The following is a 20,865-nucleotide window of genomic DNA, read 5'->3' as shown; positions in this document are numbered from 1 at the left end:
AAGCCACCCCAATAGCAACTGTCTCACCCGGGGCTGAGGCGGGTATATTGGCCAAGGTCAGAACAGGGGCGGGAAGAGAAGGAGGGGTAGCTGAAATGGTCCCACGGAGTGGGCAGGCAGGGACATCGCACAAAAAGGCAGTAATTGTGGGAGCACATCGTGACCAAAATATTCTGAAACAAGATTATTTGAAAAATAATAATTTTGACTATATATTTATCATATTTCATATGTGATTATATTATTTTTTTAAAGTAGTTCATAGCTCATGGGGAAGGGTGCAAACTTTGACCTTTTTGCCTTGGGTGTTAAATGATCTTGTTCTGGCACTGGTTGAGGTGAAGGGTTAGTTTGTACTGACTTTCAGGTGCAGTAATTTACGTTTTGTTTGAAAGTGTACTTCTTCTTTAATTAAGGATTGGGCTAGCATGAGAGATGAGGCAGATGATACAGCAAAATTCTAAATCTGTGCTTTAGGTCATTGAAATCTGGCTAATGCTCGTCTTTTTCACTTTTTCAATAAAGGAAATTGGATGGTTTGATGACTCCAAAAACAGCACTGGCTCCTTGACCACAAGACTGGCTTCTGACGCTTCAAAGGTTCAAGGAGTAAGTAACTAATACCTTTTTTTCTTGGTTCCTGTTTTGTCCTATGAACAATTCAGATGATTTTAATCAATCATCCATGAAAAGACAATTGTAAGAATCAGAATTTCCCTATAGGTGTGAATGTTGTATAAATGTCAGCCAAATGTGAGGCTGTAAGGCCCCCATAAAGGGTAACATTTGTCCAGACTTACACCGTTAAGGCTGCTGGAGAAAATTAAAACGTCCACTCAAAAAGCTATTGAATTTTCCATATAAATCATCAGTAATGAGCGGACACCTCATCAAAATGCTGATAATTTGAGATATGACCAGAAGACATAAAGTACAGGTCTTTGTTCTTAAAGTCCGCAGGTGTTTCAGAACAAAAAAGAGATTGGGGCAAGGCACAAATTCTCAATGAATACATCTTGTAAGGAGTGTAGTATGATCTTTGAATGAAATAACATTGTAAGTGAAGGTTCTGTGTATTAACGGTTGTGAAACAAAAAAAAAAAATCTTCCATTTCCTTAAAGTCCTCTTTTGTTAGGGGTGGCATGTCACCACACCACTGAAGCCAGGCCTCGTGGAAGGGAGCAAGGGTCTGTGTTTGGAGCCAACCATGAATATTTGTAACCTGCTTGGGAACAGTTGATACATTTTCGAGAGTAGAGGATTGCATATAGACGGAGTCTTTGACCTGAACTATGTTTGAACAGCATGTCAGAAAGTAAGGGACCTGTAGAAGTGGTAATTATTATACTCAAAGTTAATTTTAAGATACTCAAAGGTAACAATCTTACCATTTTCAAATACATGGCAAATCACATCTACATAGTCATAAAGAACGGAACGAACCACAGAGATGCATTGGTTTTATGCCAAAGTATACCCTATGGTATATCATATGTGACACGTTCACATCTATGCTTATTTCAGCCGCTGAGTTTTTGGAAAAGGTCAGGAACTTTTTCAAACGCAATACGGTGTGTTTTTAGTTCAATAGACTTTAATGGAGAAGCTGCAGAAAAGCATGTAGTGCATTTTTGGTGCATTCAATTTTTTTCATTTGCCCAACAAATATTTGGCTAAAAATAGCATAAAAAAATTAAAATGCATCAAAAAACACATCAAAAATACTTGTGCAAAAACAGAAAATGCACCGCAAAAAGCACCGCAGAAAGGGATCAAAAACTAACTGCATAGGTGTGAACCAGGCCTTATAGAGGTCAGATTCTGTCCAAAGTTTTTGTTCAAAGGGTATTGAATTACAATCCCTACGTATTTTAAATTTGTCTGCCTACTGAAATGAGGAGTCTTACGGAGAGAGTTTTGGAAGTGCTAGTTCTTGCTTTTTTTGTAGATTTCATGTTGGGATGTGGCACAAGTAGAGGCAACCCTTTTTCTGCTCTGTGAAATTGTTTTTTGCACAGAACAGCCACACTCCTCCTCTTCTCAGGGTCCTTCTTCGGTGCTCCTGGTCCCTCCCTCCTGTCAAGTACCCTCCCAGCAAGCAGCTTGCTATGGGAGCACCCGAGCTGAACCACAACTTCGTGCGTCCATTCAGACATGGAGCCGTGGCTCAGCCCCCCCCCCCACCTGATTGGCTAGCTGACTTTGATTGACAGCAGCGGGAGCCAATGGCGCCGCTGCTGTGTCTCAGTCAATCAGGAAGGAGAGGCTGAGGCACTCGTGCACATCGCTGGATAGAGATGGACTCAGGTAGGTATTAGGGGAGCTGAGGGGAGCTGCTGCACACAGAAGGTTTTTTTTATCCTATTGCATAGAAAGCATTAGGATAAAATACCTGCTGCCTTTACAATCACTTTAAGGGTGTTTCTATCAATGTACCAAAATCATCAACTACCCTTAGAACTGATTGTGTGACTGTGCTGTATCTTTTACATATGTTAAGGTGTCGCCTGAGCAAAGAAAAATCTTTTCCTTAAAGCGGAACCTTACCCATAAAAACTTGATACAAAATAGTGTTCTTTAACAAGGAACATACATTCCACATTAATAATTATCCTACCAAAATTAGTTTGTGCTGTAAATTGCCTCCAGCATTGCTACTGTTTCTTCATGCTGGAGGCTGCCTTTCTGTTGAAGCCCAGATCCCCTGAGCGGCAATAAATCTTTAGGCTGTCAGCAGATCAGCCTCTGCAAATTTGGAAGAGTGCCGAATAATAGAGAGCAACTGAGCATGTGCAGAGCAGGGTGAGGCACTGTATTACTTGATTTTAATCAGCACGGCACTTATTTTTTATGTATTACATAGCTATACCTGCAAAAGGGGCCACCCTGGAGTGATTTAGCAGGACCTAATTTTCTGACTATAGTTCGATTTTGAATTGTGTAAGCACCTTAAAGTAATTTTGGTTATGGGGCACACAAGAACGCTCCTTGCTCCTCTCCCACAACTCAGAACTTGGCGCCTGAGCATTCTGTCACCAGGTTTCAGCACTGGCAAGGACTGTAGGTAGAGTGTCCAGTCCTGTGCAAGAGATACATTTTTGAAAGTGGATACTTACAGAGGAATTTTGGGGGTAGAAAGGTGTAGTAACAATAACGGCAGGTAACTTAGGGTCTCTGCTTTGCAACATACCGTTTACTGTCCTTATTCTGGTCAAAGTACACTGCAATCCATACTTCCATACTTTTTCTGCTACTTCTTTTCCTATAATTCAGTATCAGCAAATTAAAAAAATCTTGGTTCAGTCACTGGGAAAATAATGACTGGACATGTACATATACTTGAAAATCAAGGACTTCTAAGTCCTACCACATCGTGGCACATATGAGGGCTTGAACAAAGAACGGGGATTTTAATGGTACTTAATAAAAGGTTAACCACCAATCATTAAAAAGAAAAAATACAAACTTTATTTCAATTTCTTACTTTATACAAATGTGCATAAAAAAGACAAAAATACACAGACATCACATATATTGAATTAAAAACCAAAAGCTCTTTCTATAAAATTGACCTCAAGTGATCAGCCAAAATGGCTAAATCCAACGGACATTGCCCGACATGTTTTACTATCGCTTCTTCAGGGGCATGTAGCTGTAATGAGATGATTTATGTGCATATATTGGTGACACTATTTCTTTGGCCACTATTATCTATGTTATGTCTTATAGGCTACAGGAGCCAGACTGGCATCACTCTCCAAGAACATTGCAAACATGGGTACCGCCATTATCATATCTTGCATTTATGGGTGGCAGCTGACTCTTCTTCTATTGGCCATTATACCAATCCTGGCCATTTCTTCTGTCATCAGGATGAAGATGTTCACTGGACATGCTATAAAAGACAAAGCAGATTTAGAAATAGCAGGAAAAGTGAGTAAAATGTTTTGTGGTTCCATGTTGTCGCTACAGAATAGTAAATGTATGGATGTGTCTAACTACTTTCACATAACATTGCTGCACAAGTTTACCTTATCTTCCTAATTGTAGCCTGCATGTAGCCTGTATGTAAACACTAATAATCAACTTCTCTTACTTGATTCCTTTTGTACTGTTAAAGTGGCATCAAATGGCCCACTAGGTGGTCAATGCCATAATGTGCAAGTATGCACCGCATATTAGCACATTATGGCAGACTTACCTGACAACCAGCCCTCCAGCATTGTGCTGTCACCGCTCCAGTTGATCCTGGTCACTTCCATTATCGTCCGGTCTTCCTATCAGATGACTCTCTCTAATTTGAATGGCCATGCCGTGATGATGTCACTCCTGCTCGTGCGCACACAGTGCGAGCTTCGCATGCATGTTTCAGATTACATTACTCCTGACAGGCAAGGAGAGGCATCTATGACATAAGAAATCACTAGGGTCTCATCTGCCTGTCAGCATTTTTTCAAATTAATACTTTAATACCCCTCTGAATATACCATTGAAAGAATTTTGTTATATTTGTTTGATAAGTGCAAAAAAAATACCTGTAAGAAAATTTGTAAGCTGATAACTTTCTTTGATCTCTGTATGTGGTAAGTGTTGTCTGTTACATTGTTTACAGGTCTGTCTGTGGGCTACAATACCCTCCTCTATGTTATGAAGAAGAGGAGAGGGGCCTGATTTTTATTCCCAAGGCTACGTTCACACAGCAGTTTAACCATGGATAGTTTGCTGCGTTCAGAGGTTGGCTGCCTCTGGACACAGCCACAGTCCATGCTATGACTGCATACAAACCCTGCAGAAACACTAAACCTGGAAGCACACTGGCTGCATCCAGGGTAGGTTGGAGGCTCTATTTGCATGTAACCATTTGGTGAGCAGTCAGGTAAACAACAGTTGGGCCTGCTATTGATTTGTATAAATCTGACAGCTGCAGCTGTTCACACACAGAGTTGTGCAAGCAGCATTTCAAATCTGCAGCAAGAATCTACTGATTTCCAATCCCTTTCTCTGCAGCCTCAGCTGCACTGCACATGGATGAACAAAATGTGCTCTCTACAGAGGCTCTTGTTCATTCACAAACTGAAGCAAATTAAACACATTATATGCTTCAGATATGAATGAACACTGTAAATTATCAGTACCGATCACTCACTGTGCTCATCCAGAAAAGCAAGGGGCCTGTAAATTACATATTTACTGGCCCCTTTCCATGCTCTCCATTCTGAACTATTCCCCTGTTTGCCAAGAGAGGCTGGCAGGAGGGAGAGGAGGGAAGCCAACAGCAATGCGGGGAAAGCGATACAAGGGGGGCCTGGGCAGCAGGGGGAAGGGAACAGTTGACAGAAATGGTGATCAGACCAGCGGATGGGAGAGGGATACTGGAACTGGCGGGGGGGGGGCACACAATGGGGTAGGGCAGCAGGGGGGATTCAGTAGCGGACAGGAGGGCGTGATCTGTGCAGTGGAGGGGGGGGGCAATTACTGGAACTGATTCCCTATATGACTCTCCCTGCTGCAGATGAAAGTTGGTAGGAGCAGGAGGAGGGGAAAATGGCTTTTAGCTGTGGCAGGGAGAGCCATACAAGGGATCAGTTCTGGTAATCCCACCTCCCGACCGCACCCATCACCCCTTCCTGTCCATGATCTGTTTTTTCCTGCTGTCCAGGCTCCCCTGCTGTACCCTCACATCGTGGCCAATACACTAACAGGTGTGTTATGCCTTGGTGCCATTCATTTAGAATGCAATATCAGTGCAAGAGTACACTAAGTGCCAAAAGACCCAGCTAAAGTGCACAATGCACAGTCTGTACATTGTGGTTGCAGGTCCAGTTTTTTGTTTATTGAGGTGCAAGCCAATGAAGTAAAAAAGCTACCTTAAATCAGGTTTTTATTACTGTCTGTGTCCCCACTGGGAAGATTCACCAACTTTACTTGTCCTTTTCACCATTATCTCCGGTACAGAAAAAGATGGCAAATGGTCACAATTTTACAAATGTCAATGGAACCAGGTAAACCAATAGGAAAAACTAAGGCAGGATTTTCCCTCACTTAGAACAAATTTCATATCACTTCATATGTTCAGAAGACAAAGTGAAGTAAATTTTCCCCAATAAATCAATCAATCAATCACATTGACAGGTGTTATAACCCTTTCATTCTCCATTGTAATGAAAATGTGTTGGCTTTAAATATATCAGAATGAAGAAAACCAAGGAATTAAACTATATACTACATTTCTTTGCATCTAAGGTTGCCCTTGATGCTATTGAAAACATTCGGACAGTTGTATCTTTAACCCGAGAGCAGAAATTTGAAGCCCTGTTTGAAGAAAAGCTGGAAGGTCCATATAGGTAAGAAAATAAGCATTAACATTTTTTCAGTATGTTTGGCAATATGCCTCACTGTATACAACTTTCTGAAGCCCATCATTTTTTAGTAAATCCATGTATTTATTTTCTCCGGAGATCCTGCTCTCCTCTGGTAGGCTAACAGTGCTAAGCCTCTGCTCTGCAATTAGCGGCAGCATTTTCCAGCTTGCTATGTGAACTTTTCCAGCTTGCTATAGAGTTGCCTATCAGGTCTATCACAGAGGGAGCCAATGGTCAACTAAAGGCCCGTACACACGATAAGAAATTTGGAAGGGAAATTTCATCCAATGACCGATCTGCCTATTTTTGGATTGTTAGTATGGTGCTTTCGACAGCCGACTCCGACTTTTCGGCTGACAAAATCCTGAAGTGCAGGCATTAAAATTTTTGTCCTCCATCAACACACCTCCGATTTTCATCTCATTAGTACAGATTTCAACGGGGAAAAATCTTATGAGCAAGACTAGGCATGCTCAGAGATGAAAGAACACATACTGTAGAAAGCAATCCAACACATGACATCACTTCTGAAGTAGAATTCTCGTACGGGAAAATTCGTATGAAAATAAACTCTTCACTTTCCACATCAGACTAGCATGCCACAAAAAACGGACAACAGATCGTTCGATAATCTGATCGTGTGTACGGGGCTTTAGGGAGTGTACATGGCAGAATAACAATACTGCACCCACTTGCAGTGGAGGTCATTTTAGAAGGCCTGTGAGAGAAGGACCCCCCTTTACTTGCCTGAGTGACAAGAGGCTCCACTTGTCCCACCAAAACATCTGGGGGTACCATTATTAAGAGACTATACAGGCTATCTGCTGTAAACATAAAATTGTGAAGTATTTACACAGAACTTCTGTTACAGGAATTCCATCAAGAACGCCCATATGCAAGGGTTCTCCTATGGACTATCCCAGGCTATCATGTTCTTTGCATATGCTGCCAGTTTTAGGTTTGGTGCCTTTTTAGTGGTGAAAGGATACATGACCTTTGAGAATGTTTTTCTGTAAGTATTTGATTGATTTCCCTTAATATAAATGTATCTACTGCAATCCCGGAAAATGTTAATCTCTAAAACAGTTTACAGATAAACAGTAATTTGCTATATATCCATACAATTCTCTAGATAATCTCCAAGCACCATCAGATAAGAGATAAGATAAGAGAAGAAAAAGTCTTTCTATGACTATATTAATAGAAATAAAAAGTGAGTAAAATAAATTACAGTACATATTACAAGTGCTGCCCCAGCATTACAGAGGGAATTATAGAGGGAATTGGCCACCACACCCCAAAACTTAGTGTGCTTTGTATGTCCCATCAGCCTAATGATATCACTTGTATGTGTTTCCTCATGGACTTTCTCAGGAACAGCCAAACGTACAGGGACGTCAGACAGATCCGATAGTCTTTTTAACTTTTTCCCTTGCTACCCAGGCTGCATAGTACAATTTACCATATAACACTAAACAAGCCAGTATATTGCATAAAGCCAAAAAATGGGCACCACCTACCCATCCTTATACTATGTTCTATGATTAAACAGCACTATTACACATTTGCATATGTAAAAACATTACATAAGATTCATCAATATAAAAAGTCTATTATAAAAAAATGTGTACTGTATATATATATATATATATATACATACACACAAGACCTATAAAACATATATAAAATATTAAAAAAAAAACTTTTTGCAATGCCTAGATAAACTATGCTTCTTAAAGCCTTTCTGTTAATTTTTCATATATTCGCCTATGTTTAGATAATTCTTGTGGTATGGCCCACATATTTGAGGCCATAATGCCTCTGGTCTATATATATATATATATATATATATATATATATATATATATATATAGTGGAATAGGGTCATTATCCTCGAAAATGGGGTGATATGTGGATGTGTATCTCCAACCCTTTGTGAGTACCACCCAATTATACATTAAAGAAAATAACCCCCCTTTACCCCAGAGAAATAAAATGGTAGAGGGGTTTAATATATATAAAATGTATTTAAAAATATGGATTTGAACAGCTACAAAAATAGCTCAGGTTGTCATCATCCAAATTGGACTGATAATATTTGAAATGGGCAACTTATGAGAATTAGGAGGAACATGGAATTAAGAGTACCTCAGGGAACACTGTGACTTTTTAAATCAAGAGTTTTATACACAAGTGATATAAAAAAATCTGGTCTGATTACATTTGTCAGCAAATACAGTCCATAGATAGAGGTGTGATTCTTACTGGCACAAAATCCTTATTATAATTTTGTCTTTATTACAGACTATAATAATCAGTATAGTACATTTGAGAAAATAGTGAAAAGCCATTGGCCTATCTTTCTGAAGGATAAAGCATTAGATTCCTTATTGCCTAAAATCCCAAGATTTATTTACAGATGGGCTTTCTCCCTGGGCCTTGAATGGGACGCATAATTTAGTAGATCCGTCTCCATAGGAAAGTGACTTTCTTTGAGGGTTGAGGGACTTTTTATTTGCAGGAGGTATGTCCTTATGTAAGTTGATAAGTAATGAACCTAGATGAACAATCCATTTTGTATCTACTTGCTTTCCACCCTATGCCTATATCCTATATCATCCTTAATTTTTCCTTGAATTAAAGTGCCTTCCTGTTTTCCTCTTATATGACCATTCCAGCGTACTCTCATGCCCAAGCCTACACTAATAGTAAAGTCTGACAATAACTATTCTTAAAAATGTCCCCTCCCCTCTCCTCCTACCTATCCTGCATCCCCTGCATTAAAACATCTGTATACCTAACCTTATTTTTAATCTGCTCTGGTCTAGTCATGTGATCCTGCAGCTCTGGCTCCCCTGTGTAGGGGAGCACTCAAAAGCGGCTGTGAATTCCAGGAGCAGTGAGGTCACCCACAGGTTGCTAGCTTGTAGTATGCAGATTGGGAAGGGAAAGAAGGAGTTAAATAAACGTTTAAATTGTGATGTTTCTGTGCATCTGGCCACAGTAAAGTGACTGGGCACAAGCACACCAGTGTTCATGGTCTGGTGCGTGGCTCCTTCCATTATTAAGGTTACAATCCTGTAGCGCTGGGGTAGCACTTGTAACATGTAAGTTTTCCTTTAAAAAGATTATGTGCTGCTACAGGTATCACCCTTCTCTCCAGTCCCACCATTCCCCTAAAAAATAAAGGAAATAGCCATACTCTATCCAGGACTGAAACGCATTAGATTGGTTGTGCAAGGTTGACTTGTCTATGCATCAGTCTGTTTTAATAGACCTAACCTTGGCTTTTTATGATGAGGACTATTTCCCTTTTTTTGGGAGGGCTGTTGTGCTGGATGTGAGTTTTTATATATCTGTAGCACAATTCCCAGCCATTTTGCTGGATATGGGTCTACCTGGGTTACCTCTAGCAACAACAGCACATTTAAGCATGTTTCTCCAAGTGTGAGCACTGAGGCAGTGACCAGTCCAGTATCTTTGGGTTTTTGAATTTATTTTGTAACTTGGATAGGAGAAGGGATGAGTGGGGAACTATGCACAATTTGGCGGGGACACTTGAAAAACGCTATTTGGCGCTGACTTGGCGCTGACTAAATGCCTATCAACGCTGGCTTGACGCTGGTTAACGCTGGCCGGATGCCTGTTAACGCTGAACTGACTTGTGACTGCTTTCTGACTAAAGAAGTCCTCTTTGAGCTCCCTTAAGCACTATTGCTGAGGTAGCTACTTGTATACTGCTGCACTGCTGAACACTTCAGGGCCCGCACCAGCGCCCTCTTTCTCTCAATTATCTTCAGGGCTTAGACACCGGCACCATCTTTCGTAAGCCTCCTCTACTGGTTAGCTGGCTCCCGGATCCCTTTGACCTTCTGGAGTGGCCCCCTCTCCTAGGCAGACCCCTGGGCAGTTTCGGGTACTCACAAAACTGTTTTTCCTGGAAACTTCTGCCCAGCAGCTCCACTCAGTCAGCAACACTCTGGATCCTTTCCTGCAGCCCAGCTCAACATCCGGTCCTCCAGGCCGACTGCCCAGGACACCCTCACTTGCTCTGACAGGAGGAGAGACAGCCGTCAGCCTCCTCCTGGGACTCTGCTTACTGCAAAAGATGCTCTGTCACATGCTCCCCTCAGACTTATATCCGATCTCAGGGTGCATTGCGGCACACTCTGCCCACTGAGACAGCTATAAGCCCTGGTGTGCTATTGGCCAGGTTTCCTCCACTGTCCAAGAAGAACCCTCATTGGATACAGTGGGGAGACTCCCCAGACTCAACAGACCACACCTGGAAACATATGACAGCCTAACTGAATGATCAGGCCCCCCTGATAAACAGACAAGGCCAATATATACTTTTCCTAGCGCCTACCTAGGAGGGTGCTACATATCCTTTAATAAAGTTATGTTTAGGCTATGAAAGACTGTCTCTTCTGTTTCATATTTGATGGTGCTTGGAGTATATCCGAAGAGTGTTAGAAAGAATATCTACCTGGCCTGTGTTGTACTACCTGAGGCTATCATTTGAACAAAATGTTTATTGGTGTCTGTCCTGTCTAAAGTTTTTCAATTACTCTGTATGTAGTCAGTACGATATATAGCTATATTTTGCTCTGTAAAATAAATATACTTTTACGTTGATTTTAATTTTTTTTTTTCTATTTAAAGCTGACTTTGGTGTATTTGACTTGAAAAGCTACATGTGGTGTGTCCGTTTTAAAATGTGGCCTAAATTCAATTGCAAAAATGCTGTCCTGTTTCCTGTTATATATATTCTATATAACATAACTATAACTTCTATACTATCTACCTTTTAAAAGGAAGATGCATATATTTATCTATTCTCAGAGCGCTGTGGTCTGGCAATGTGATCTCCTCAGGGGAGAGGAGAAAATGCCCACAATGGATGGAATGCCTGGATGGTGACCCCACCCATAGGCTTACTATAGGGCATTCATTGTAGGCTGGTCCCTCTCTGACCATTTGGGAGGGGATTACCTGACCAGACTGGAGTAACTTGAGAATAGGTAAGTATAAGCATCTTCCTTCTACAGGGTAGTTAGTATAGGTGATAGAAGGGAGGTGGGAGCTGTTTTAAGCTTAGATATTTCTAGCCTGCAATTCTACTTTAAATGTGCATTTTTTCGATGAAAGGCTGCAATCAAGATGTGTGCTGAATAAGGAGTCTGTACAATATTTTTGGCCTTTGTCTCTAATTTTAATTACTTGATAAAAACGACCTAATTTCTCCCTTTTACGGTACGGCCTAGTAAATTTGCTTAATTGATGTGCAGTGCGTCTGTGCAATATTCCTTGTTCTTGTCTCTGACATAATACCCTGTGAATTGTATTTTTTCATAAAAACTGCCTCCTCTCTCCCTCTTACATTGCAGCCTAATAAAGCTGCATAGTTGATGTGCAGTGTGTCTGTGCAATATTAGGCTAATATTAGGCTGTTGTCTCTGACATAATACACTAATTTATATTTCAAAATAAAAACTGCCTCTTCTCTCCCTTTTACATTTTGACCAAGTAAAACAGCTTACATAATGTGCAGCAAGTCTGTACAATATTTTTAGCAGGTATTGTGAAAATAATACACTCTATTTTTTATCTCTGGATAAAAATGAATCTCTCCCTCCCATATATGTATTTCATCCACGTATTTAGCTGTTTATCTTGATCTCAATTTTAAAGGGGATCATGTACTTTCAACAATGATTTAGTGTTGCAAGTATTGACTAAATGAATGGTTGATATTCTATTAAGCTGTTGTTGATGTTTTTCAGGGTATTTGCAGCCATTGTTTTTGGGGCCATGGCTTTGGGTCAGGCCAGCTCCTTTGCTCCAGACTACGCTAAAGCTAAAGTGTCAGCAGCTTATATATTCAGCCTCCTGGAGAGACAGCCTCTCATAGACAGCTACAGCAATGCTGGAAACACACCTGTGAGTACATTGATTTCTTGGGTTTGGGTGGATGGCAACTGCATCAGTCACAGAGTGCTTTCCTAATGATCTTTGGGATCCAAGAGATACTGGTTTATTGCACATTGTTTGAACAGTCTTGGCTTCGTAATAAAAATAACAATTTTGGCTAAGTGTCTAACACTCAGGTCACAGACTACTGATGTCGGGTACTTACCAAATGAACCTGTCTATGCTCCAATAGATTCACCTGTCAAACAATCGGATCGGACCATAATGACTTCACTCTTACAAACAGCTTTTTTGCACCAAACCCTACATGTCACGGAGCCCATCCTGGAGACCCACAACGTGTTTCACTCCAACTGGCTTAGTCTCTTCAACTAAGCCCGCTTGGCTTGAATCACGGTAGTAAGAGTAGTCCCTAGGTGGGACTCTGTGGCATGCCATGTACAGTTTGCTGCAATTAAGCTTTTTTAAAAGGGAAAACATCATCATTGTCTGATCATGGATGATCAGATGTGGTTGACACATAGATCTATCGGAGCTTAGACAAGCTCCTTTAATCCGCACCCGACAAGCCCTGAGGTGGAGAGAGCCTTGGAGTAGTGGGATCTATGTGGACATTTCAATCTTGGCTTAGAATTGAAAATTAAAGTTAAAGTTAAAAATATTTTTCAATCTTTTTAAAATGATACCATTCATTAAATAATACCTAGTGACCCTGCTATGAGGCAGCTGTGGCAGTCATCACAATGTAGGCATGTTCTGCCATTGTCACTATCAGGAAGCTGGTCCAGAGAATTTATTTGCAGCCAATGCTGAAGAGAGTGCATATAAACAGAAAGTGTATCAAAGGAGTTGGACCAGTGCAGAGTTTTCAAAAAAGGCGAAAAAAAAATTAAAACAGTGTTTATATAATAAAAAAGAAAACATGGCTGTTGTTTAGCATACACAGAACTTTAGCCAACTAAATGTCATCTAGCCAACTAAATGACGCTTGAAAAAGGAGCCGAGTGCGCATGCTCCGAAACGCGTTGCGTCATTTCCGGGAGCTTGCGTTTCACCGCGGCTTCCGATGTAACCAACCCTCCGGACCAGCTTCCTGTGACGTCACTTCCGGGCCGGTGGACGGCCGGATCGTGCGGCTGGACTCGCTGAGATACGGATTAAAGCTTACCACAGTGTAAGATACTATGTTATTCGTTGTGCAATAAATTTTATGGCTTATTACATGGCGCCTGTTTCTCTTTTCAAACTAAATGTCATCCAGTCATGGTATACACATGCTGTGAAGTGCTTCTCCAGTTAAATTTTTTTTTTTTTTGGTAAATTAGGAAACCGCTAGAACCACTAGTGCAGCAAATGGGGAGGGGGTCCCATATCTCAGAGATGTAAATAAAACATTAATAGAGACTCTAGCTCTCCCCCAGTCAACCAATACGGTGTTTTAATTGCCGTTCAATGGCCCTTTTAGAGAAATTTCTCTTTACTACATCTCCCAGTGCCAACATTTCCATAGGAATTAGGGAAAAGGTCCCTGAATGGGGCCACAAATGTAAAAATAAAATCTAAAGAACTTTTTGTCTTAGAAAAAAACACACCATAATGTTAGCTATACACGTGTATATTGCTCTCATTCTGCCAACCAGGCTGAGCAAGAGAAATCAATTGAGGAATCCCCACTACCAGCTGTTGTATTCAAGCATCTGAAGCACCTAGAATTTTCTGCACAGTGCAGCTAATTATTATGTTAAATCTTTTAAAAAATTATTTTTTTTTTAAGAATTTTTACAATTTAAAAATAGACAAATGTACATAGCAAAGGAAAAATACTGTATGCCCAGTCATATTCAAAGCAGGGTTCAACAACATGTTTCATCTTTTGCATTGAAGGGTACATTAAGAGTATCACCGAGAATCAGACAAGGAATTAGTTAATATACGGTGGTTTGAACTGGTATGCAACCCATTGAAGGAAGTGTAGATCAGACTGGAAAAAGCTCCAAAACAAAATATAAGAAAAAGAAAAACATTTTTTGGGATGGAGCAGTAAGAAAATGGGGGGGGGGGGGAATGTGAAAAGAAGGCAAAGTTGTAGAAGGGGGATAAGTTGAGTAGAATGGTGGGGTAAGGAGAACAGGGAATGGGAAGCTAAGGTAATTTTTTTTAACTGACTTTTGTAAAGCCTGGTGTTGCTGACGGGGCCAACCATGGCTCGGATAACAGCCAATTCAGCACACATTGGCCAAAATTGGAGCCATGTATGACTAGCTAAAGTCTGTCCACCTACTGTAGGGGGGGGATTATCTCAAAACACAAGAGTTTTTGCAGTGATTTTATATATGAAGTATAATCTCCTTGTGTATTATATTGCTGAACCATAGGAAATGTGCCCCTCGCAGTCTGTTAGCAGGGTTATGGGGAGGAGTACAGATGCTTCCTTGTGCTCCTAGGGTCGGACAGAGTAAATACATGTAAACGCTTGAGGTGCATTAGGGCAGCCCCTGCCCAGTGGTCTGGTCCATACCTTGGTTATTTAGTGGAAGTCCAATAACTAACAAAATATCCAATTCCTGGAACCCCGATCAGGTTCCCACTGAGGGGCCAAAGAAGAACAAAGTCCAATCACATAGCAGTGCAAGTTCTCCTGACTTTTTCCATAAATGGACCAACTGACCAACCACAAGGTTCACCTCCCCTGGTATTTTCTGTATGTCCTCCATGAACACCAGAGAGCAGGATGGCAGCCACTTAACCCTTCCCTAACCAGAAGACGCTATACCTATGTAGCACCCTACAAGGTAGGTTCTAAGTAAAGTGTAGTAGGCCTTGTCTGCTTATCAGCAGGGCCATGATTTTCAGCTAGGTTGTTATGGTTCCCAGGTGTGGCTGTTGAGACTGGGAAGTCTCCCCACTGTGCTCAGTGAGGGCTCTCATTGGGCAGTGGAGGAAACCCGGCCAATGGCACACCCAGGCTTGTATCTACCCAAGAAATGCAGATTCTGCCACACAGCATTCTGGGAGTGGGTATAAGTTTGAGGGGAGCACATGACGCAGCGTCTTTGGTGGGAAGCAGAGTCCCAGGAGGGAGGTAACGGCTGTCTCCCCTCCTGTCAAGAGGAATCGGGTGTCTCAGGTGGCTTGCCTGAGGGGACAGAGGGCTGAGCTGAGCTGCAGAGAGGATCCGGTGTGCTGAGGATGAGCAGAGCTGAGAGGGGTCAAGTTTCAGGAAAGCATTTCCAGTCGTGAGTACTGCAAACTGCCCCTGGGGGTCTGCCTAGTGAGAGGGGACCACTCCGGAGAAGGTCAGAGGGATCCGGGAGCTAGCTAGCCAGTGCAGGAGCAAAGGAAAGGGTGTGCCAGTGTTGACCCTGAAGAGTAAAGGGGTCCCAGTGGTTGGGCCCTGAAGTATTCAGTGTACAGTGGAAGTGTACAGCGTGCAGTGTACAATGTTGAGAGTTGCAGCAGCAGCAGTGTTATTAAAGGCTAACTCAGTCAGGAAGGACTGGAGGGAGCAGTGTTGAAGACTTTTGAGCTAACCAGAGCGTCAGAAGTCAGTTTTCAATACAGTACAGCAAGTCAGTGATTTCAAGCGCCAGCAAGCGTTGGTCGGCATCCAGCCGGCGTCAAGTCAGCGTTGAAAGGCATTTTTCTCAAGTGTCCCAATTTGTACCTAGTTGAGCCAGAGGAGTATCCCACTCATTCCCTTCTCCCATCCCTATATCAAATAAACAAAACAAACCAAAGATGTCGGACTGTTCTTTGACTCAGATCTCACACTTGGAAAATCAGTTTAAATGTGCTGTTGGTGTTACCGGTGACCATGGCAGGCCCACGTCAGGCCCAATTCCTTAAAAATAATGCTACACCTAATACAATTACAATGCAGCCAAGTGTAAACACATTGCAAGCAAAATAACAAAGTTAAGTGAGGTAGACCATTTAGTAGGCACCTGTCTATAAGTCAGATCAGAATTCAGCAGTAACAGCCCAGCCTGTCTGATTACTGCCTTATTAGCAGCACTGTGGAGATTATCTAAAAGTATAGAGAGCGGACATGTGATAAATCAAAAATGGATGAAAGAAAGGTCATCCAATAATCTGGCTGTGGCTTGCCTTAATATTGCTTTTGTATCTATTTATTGCAGCCACAATGCAATGGAAGTATCACCCTTAATGGAATTCACTTTACCTATCCAACCAGACCGGAAGTTGAAGTGCTGCAGGGTTTTGACATCACTGTGGAGAAAGGTGAAACTCTGGCATTAGTGGGTAGCAGTGGATGTGGGAAAAGTACATCCATTCAGCTCCTGGAAAGATTCTACGACCCGCAGCGTGGAGATGTGGTAATGCATTTCACGATTTGGATCCAGTACCAATGTCTTTATAAAGCAGCTTCATTACTATATGTGTAACATGTCCTCTATGTAAAAGATCCATGATTCAGGTTATTACATCAGTAAATCATAAAACATTAAATGCACTGTCTGCCCTCTCCAGACCTCATAAAATTGATAAATAATGACATCTATTTAAAGATTAGGTAATTTACTCCCACCTTGGAGGATTGGTACATTGTCCTGCACACGTAGCTTTGTGTTATACCTGCAGAGCCAAGGGTGATATGAGGTCCAGGCTTGAGTTAAAGGGGCCATAAGTAAATTCTCTGTAAATACATGAGCCTAGTCCTGACTAGGACCTTCCAGAGCAACTTGTGCTTTTTAGTACAGCTGCTGTACTCAACTATTTTCACAGCTCTTACAATATAGAACCCTTTCCATATGCAAAGTTGCACCTCCTCTGAGGACCTTCATGCCCCTTATTCTTTTATTTGTCCTTTCCACTTTCCACTCTTTCCAGTGATTTGACATCATTTTTGTGAATTGGTCCCCAAAACTGAACTTCATATTGTAGATGAGATGTTATTACTACTTTGTAAAAGGACACAATTATGTATCTCTCATAAGGCTATGCCTCTTTCTAGCTTTAGAAGCTGAAGATTATAAAAAATGACAAGGACACCCAGATCCTTCTCCATGATTTCACCTATTTTTACTCCCTCCAAGATTGCATTTTCCATTTATCTGCAGTAACTACCAGTCAGCCAGGTTGTTGGGGTCAGCTAGCAAATTGAAGAAAACTTGCAAGGACTGTCTTTTACTACTTGGTCAGGGGTTTAGGCAGACATGCCACCTGAGCCATTCTACCAGCTGGGGCATGCCAAATAAATTATTAGGCCAATGGAGAATTAGAGGCAGGGGTGAAGTTTAACAAAGTGTCCATCAATAATCATAAACTCTATATAAACTTGCTTAACATATACTGCATATAAGATAGAACCCGAAGAGTCAGTGGCACTAATAAAAATGTTAGCATGGCGACTATATCACCTCTAGTTATGTTGTATGTTTGTTGGTTATTGTCTAATAGTTATTATTGTGTGTCTCTTGCAGTGCATAGATGGTTTTGATGTGAAGGGTCTGAACATCCAGTGGCTGCGGGCACAAATGGGCACCGTATCCCAAGAGCCAATGCTGTTTGACTGCAGCATAGCAGAGAATATTGCATATGGAGACAACAGCCGAAAGGTGAAGCAAGAGGAGATTGAACAGGCAGCCAAGGAGGCCAATATCCAGAGCTTCATAGAGTCTCTACCTGATGTAAGTCTACAATACCTACATTGTGCAGTCACGTTCAATTTAAAGAGTATCTAAACCCCAAAACAAAAATGTATAGTATTGAGACTTATCGGTCTGTAGATGTGGTGGCTGCATTTGTTTTTTTTCACACAGTTTTTTCCTTTATTTTGACCTGGTAATCCTTCCATTACAAACCTCCTGTCCTAGGTTGACAACCATACTGGGCAGCATTGTCACCCAAGGACAAAGTGTGTACTAGGACTACATAGCACTCATATTTGCCAACAACTAGGGCAAGAGGGCACAGTACAGGGGGTATGAGGAAAACAAAGTGCAGGGGGTCAGCATGGCACAGTACTGGGGGTCAGGAATGAAAAGTAAAAGGGCACAGTTCTGTGGGGTCTGGAAGGCAAAGTACAAGGGGGCAGCAGAGCACAGTACTCAGGGGGGGGGGGTCAGGAGGGCAAAGTACAGGTGGGCAGCAGGGGACAGTACTGGGGGAGTCAGGAGGGCAAAGTACAGGGAGGCAGCAGTCTATGGTACAGAAGCAGTTTCCTCCACATGCTGAGTGGCACAGGAAAGTTGCTTTGACATATCTGCATGTTCTAAAGCATATGCCCATGGAGGGCCACGTTTACCCACATGGGGTTGCATAGGGGTTCTGTGCTTCCCTCTGCAGGCAGTCTCATTGATGTCAATTGGAATGCAGCTGCTGCTCCAAATCTGACATCTGTGTGGTTGCAAGTGCATGGCCCCATAAAACGGATGTCAAATTGGGAGTAGCGGTTGCGTTTTAAATGACATCAATGGTACTTGCTGCACAGGGATGCATGGAACACCTGTGCATCCTCGTGTAGATAAATGGGGCCTCACACTGGCGTACACCGTTCATGTAAACAAGGCTTTATTATGTTTTTTTTTTACAATTTATATTATTTTTTACAATTTTATTTTGTTTTTACAGTCCTTTTGGGGACATTCACAGTGTTTTAGAAAAAATAACTATTCTTATTATTCATTAACTCCATGATAACTACATCTCTCCATTATGACAGAAATACAACACCCGTGTTGGAGATAAGGGAACCCAACTGTCTGGAGGTCAGAAGCAGAGGATCGCCATAGCCCGAGCCCTTATTCGGCGACCGAAAATTCTGCTGCTGGATGAAGCTACATCCGCCTTGGACACAGAGAGTGAAAAGGTAAATAGAAATTAAAGTGACTGTCCAGACATGGACTAATTATTTGATAGGTATAAAAAAGTCATATAGTAGATGTAGAATGGCCAACTCCTAGCAAATTGGTCACAGTCATGTAAATAATAAAAAAAAAAGAGAAAAATCCTTTCTATTCGAACAAATTAAATGTCTTATTAATTCTTGAGGAAGTACCTGTCATTAACAAAAATGTCCACTAGTTTACTTATGGCAAGCCCAAAAGTGGCCAATGGATCTGTAATGTAATGGACCAGCCATGCAAATAAGTGCAGTGTACCTAATGTACTCACCTTCTACCAAACTCCATAGTTGTCTACATTGTCCAGTAAATTGGTTAAAGTAATTTGGACAGATTTATATAACTTTCAATGCCCCTTCTTTATATAATTTGCTATAATTAAGTTTCTTTTGGTTTTGAGACTTGGGAATTCTTAGATGTCTGCACAAGAATGTGTAGAATCAGTGCTGCTCCGTTTAGTGCCTGATAAGGTAAACATCATTTTATGGAATGTACAGTATATAGAATTAGAGTTTAGGTTTAGGGAATGGTAAAGGTTTAGCTTTCAGGAATCAGCTTCCAAGTTTTTTGTTAAAGCTAAATTGAAAAAGTTAGAAACTGGTTGGCTACCATGCAGAGCTGTACCCGATTATACACTCTCCAGTTTTAGTAAATCAAGCCGTCTGTCCTCTAAATCTTCAAAATCCTTGTTCACGGTGGTCCCACTGTATGTGAGAAGCTCTATTGTGTGCTCACAAGACGGACTAAACACTATGAGATTTGTAGTGTGTCTAGAGTATTGCACATGATCATAACTAATGTGCACCACTCACTCCAAACAAATGGAAGTGTGGGAGAAAAGGACAGGTTTTGGAAATCAGAGGATGTTACAAGGAGGCAGAAAAACACAGTAAGAAATGATTTAATGAAAAACTGATTACAAATCCATTAAGCAGTAGATAGGTATGGATTAATTTTGGATAATAGTATCTCAGATCTGCAAAGCACTTCTTTATATTAGGGGTTCTCTTGCCTGGGTTTTAACTTCACCGCTGTTTCTAGTACAGTTAAGAACTCTTTCTCTTTCCTTCCAGGTTGTACAGGAAGCTCTGGATAAAGCTCGAGAGGGTCGCACCTGTATAGTAATCGCCCACCGACTCTCCACCATTCAGAATGCAGACAAAATAGCCGTCATCCAGAACGGGAAGGTTGTAGAACTGGGAACACATCAACAGCTACTGCAACTTAAAGGTGCCTATTACTCGCTGGTTACTATACAACTGAGTCCAACATGAGTGGAGACAAAGCCAGCCAACATCATACAGTAGATCACCAGAAGAAGGAAATCATGGGACTGATACAGTTTATAAAAAAACCAAGATACCGATGAAGGTCAACTAGAATTGGAGCAGTCAAACAGCCAAATGTTAGTAAAGAAGCCTCATAAAACAAACAGTATTATAACAAAGCAGCATTACATCAGTGCAGACTCAACTTAAAGTGTAAGTTCAGCCAAAACTAATGAACTCTAAAGCCTCGTACACACGCAACGAATTTCCGCCAACCGGTCGTTCGTCTTTTGTCCAGAGTGGTGTCTGTTGGTTGGAATGTGCCTAGACTGCACACGAATTTTGTCGTCCGACAGAATTATACTTCAGAAGTGATGTCATGTGCTGGATTGCTTTGTATGTGTTCTTTCTTCTCTGAGCATGCCCAGTCTTGC

General features: G+C 41.4%; 1 protein-coding gene across 1 annotated transcript in view; it reads left to right on the top strand.

The window, feature by feature from the left end:
• LOC309556300 (ATP-dependent translocase ABCB1-like) overlaps positions 1 to 20,461 on the top strand; it is an 80,397-nt gene extending 59,936 nt beyond the window's left edge. The window contains exons 20-28 of the mRNA XM_082258741.1: positions 526 to 609; positions 3,731 to 3,934; positions 6,245 to 6,345; positions 7,235 to 7,375; positions 12,150 to 12,306; positions 16,437 to 16,634; positions 17,742 to 17,948; positions 18,983 to 19,129; positions 20,237 to 20,461. Of these exons, the coding sequence (XP_082114867.1) occupies positions 526 to 609; positions 3,731 to 3,934; positions 6,245 to 6,345; positions 7,235 to 7,375; positions 12,150 to 12,306; positions 16,437 to 16,634; positions 17,742 to 17,948; positions 18,983 to 19,129; positions 20,237 to 20,437 (1,440 nt within the window). The 3' untranslated portion in view covers positions 20,438 to 20,461. The remainder of the gene's footprint in view (positions 1 to 525; positions 610 to 3,730; positions 3,935 to 6,244; positions 6,346 to 7,234; positions 7,376 to 12,149; positions 12,307 to 16,436; positions 16,635 to 17,741; positions 17,949 to 18,982; positions 19,130 to 20,236) is intronic.
• Positions 20,462 to 20,865: the final 404 nt, after the last annotated feature.

This window comes from Pelophylax lessonae (genome assembly GCF_965119305.1).
Source record: "Pelophylax lessonae genome assembly, chromosome: 5".
NCBI lineage: Eukaryota > Metazoa > Chordata > Amphibia > Anura > Ranidae > Pelophylax > Pelophylax lessonae.
The sequence above is the reverse complement of the archived record's forward strand: the minus strand, read 5'-3'. Positions and strand labels throughout refer to the sequence as shown.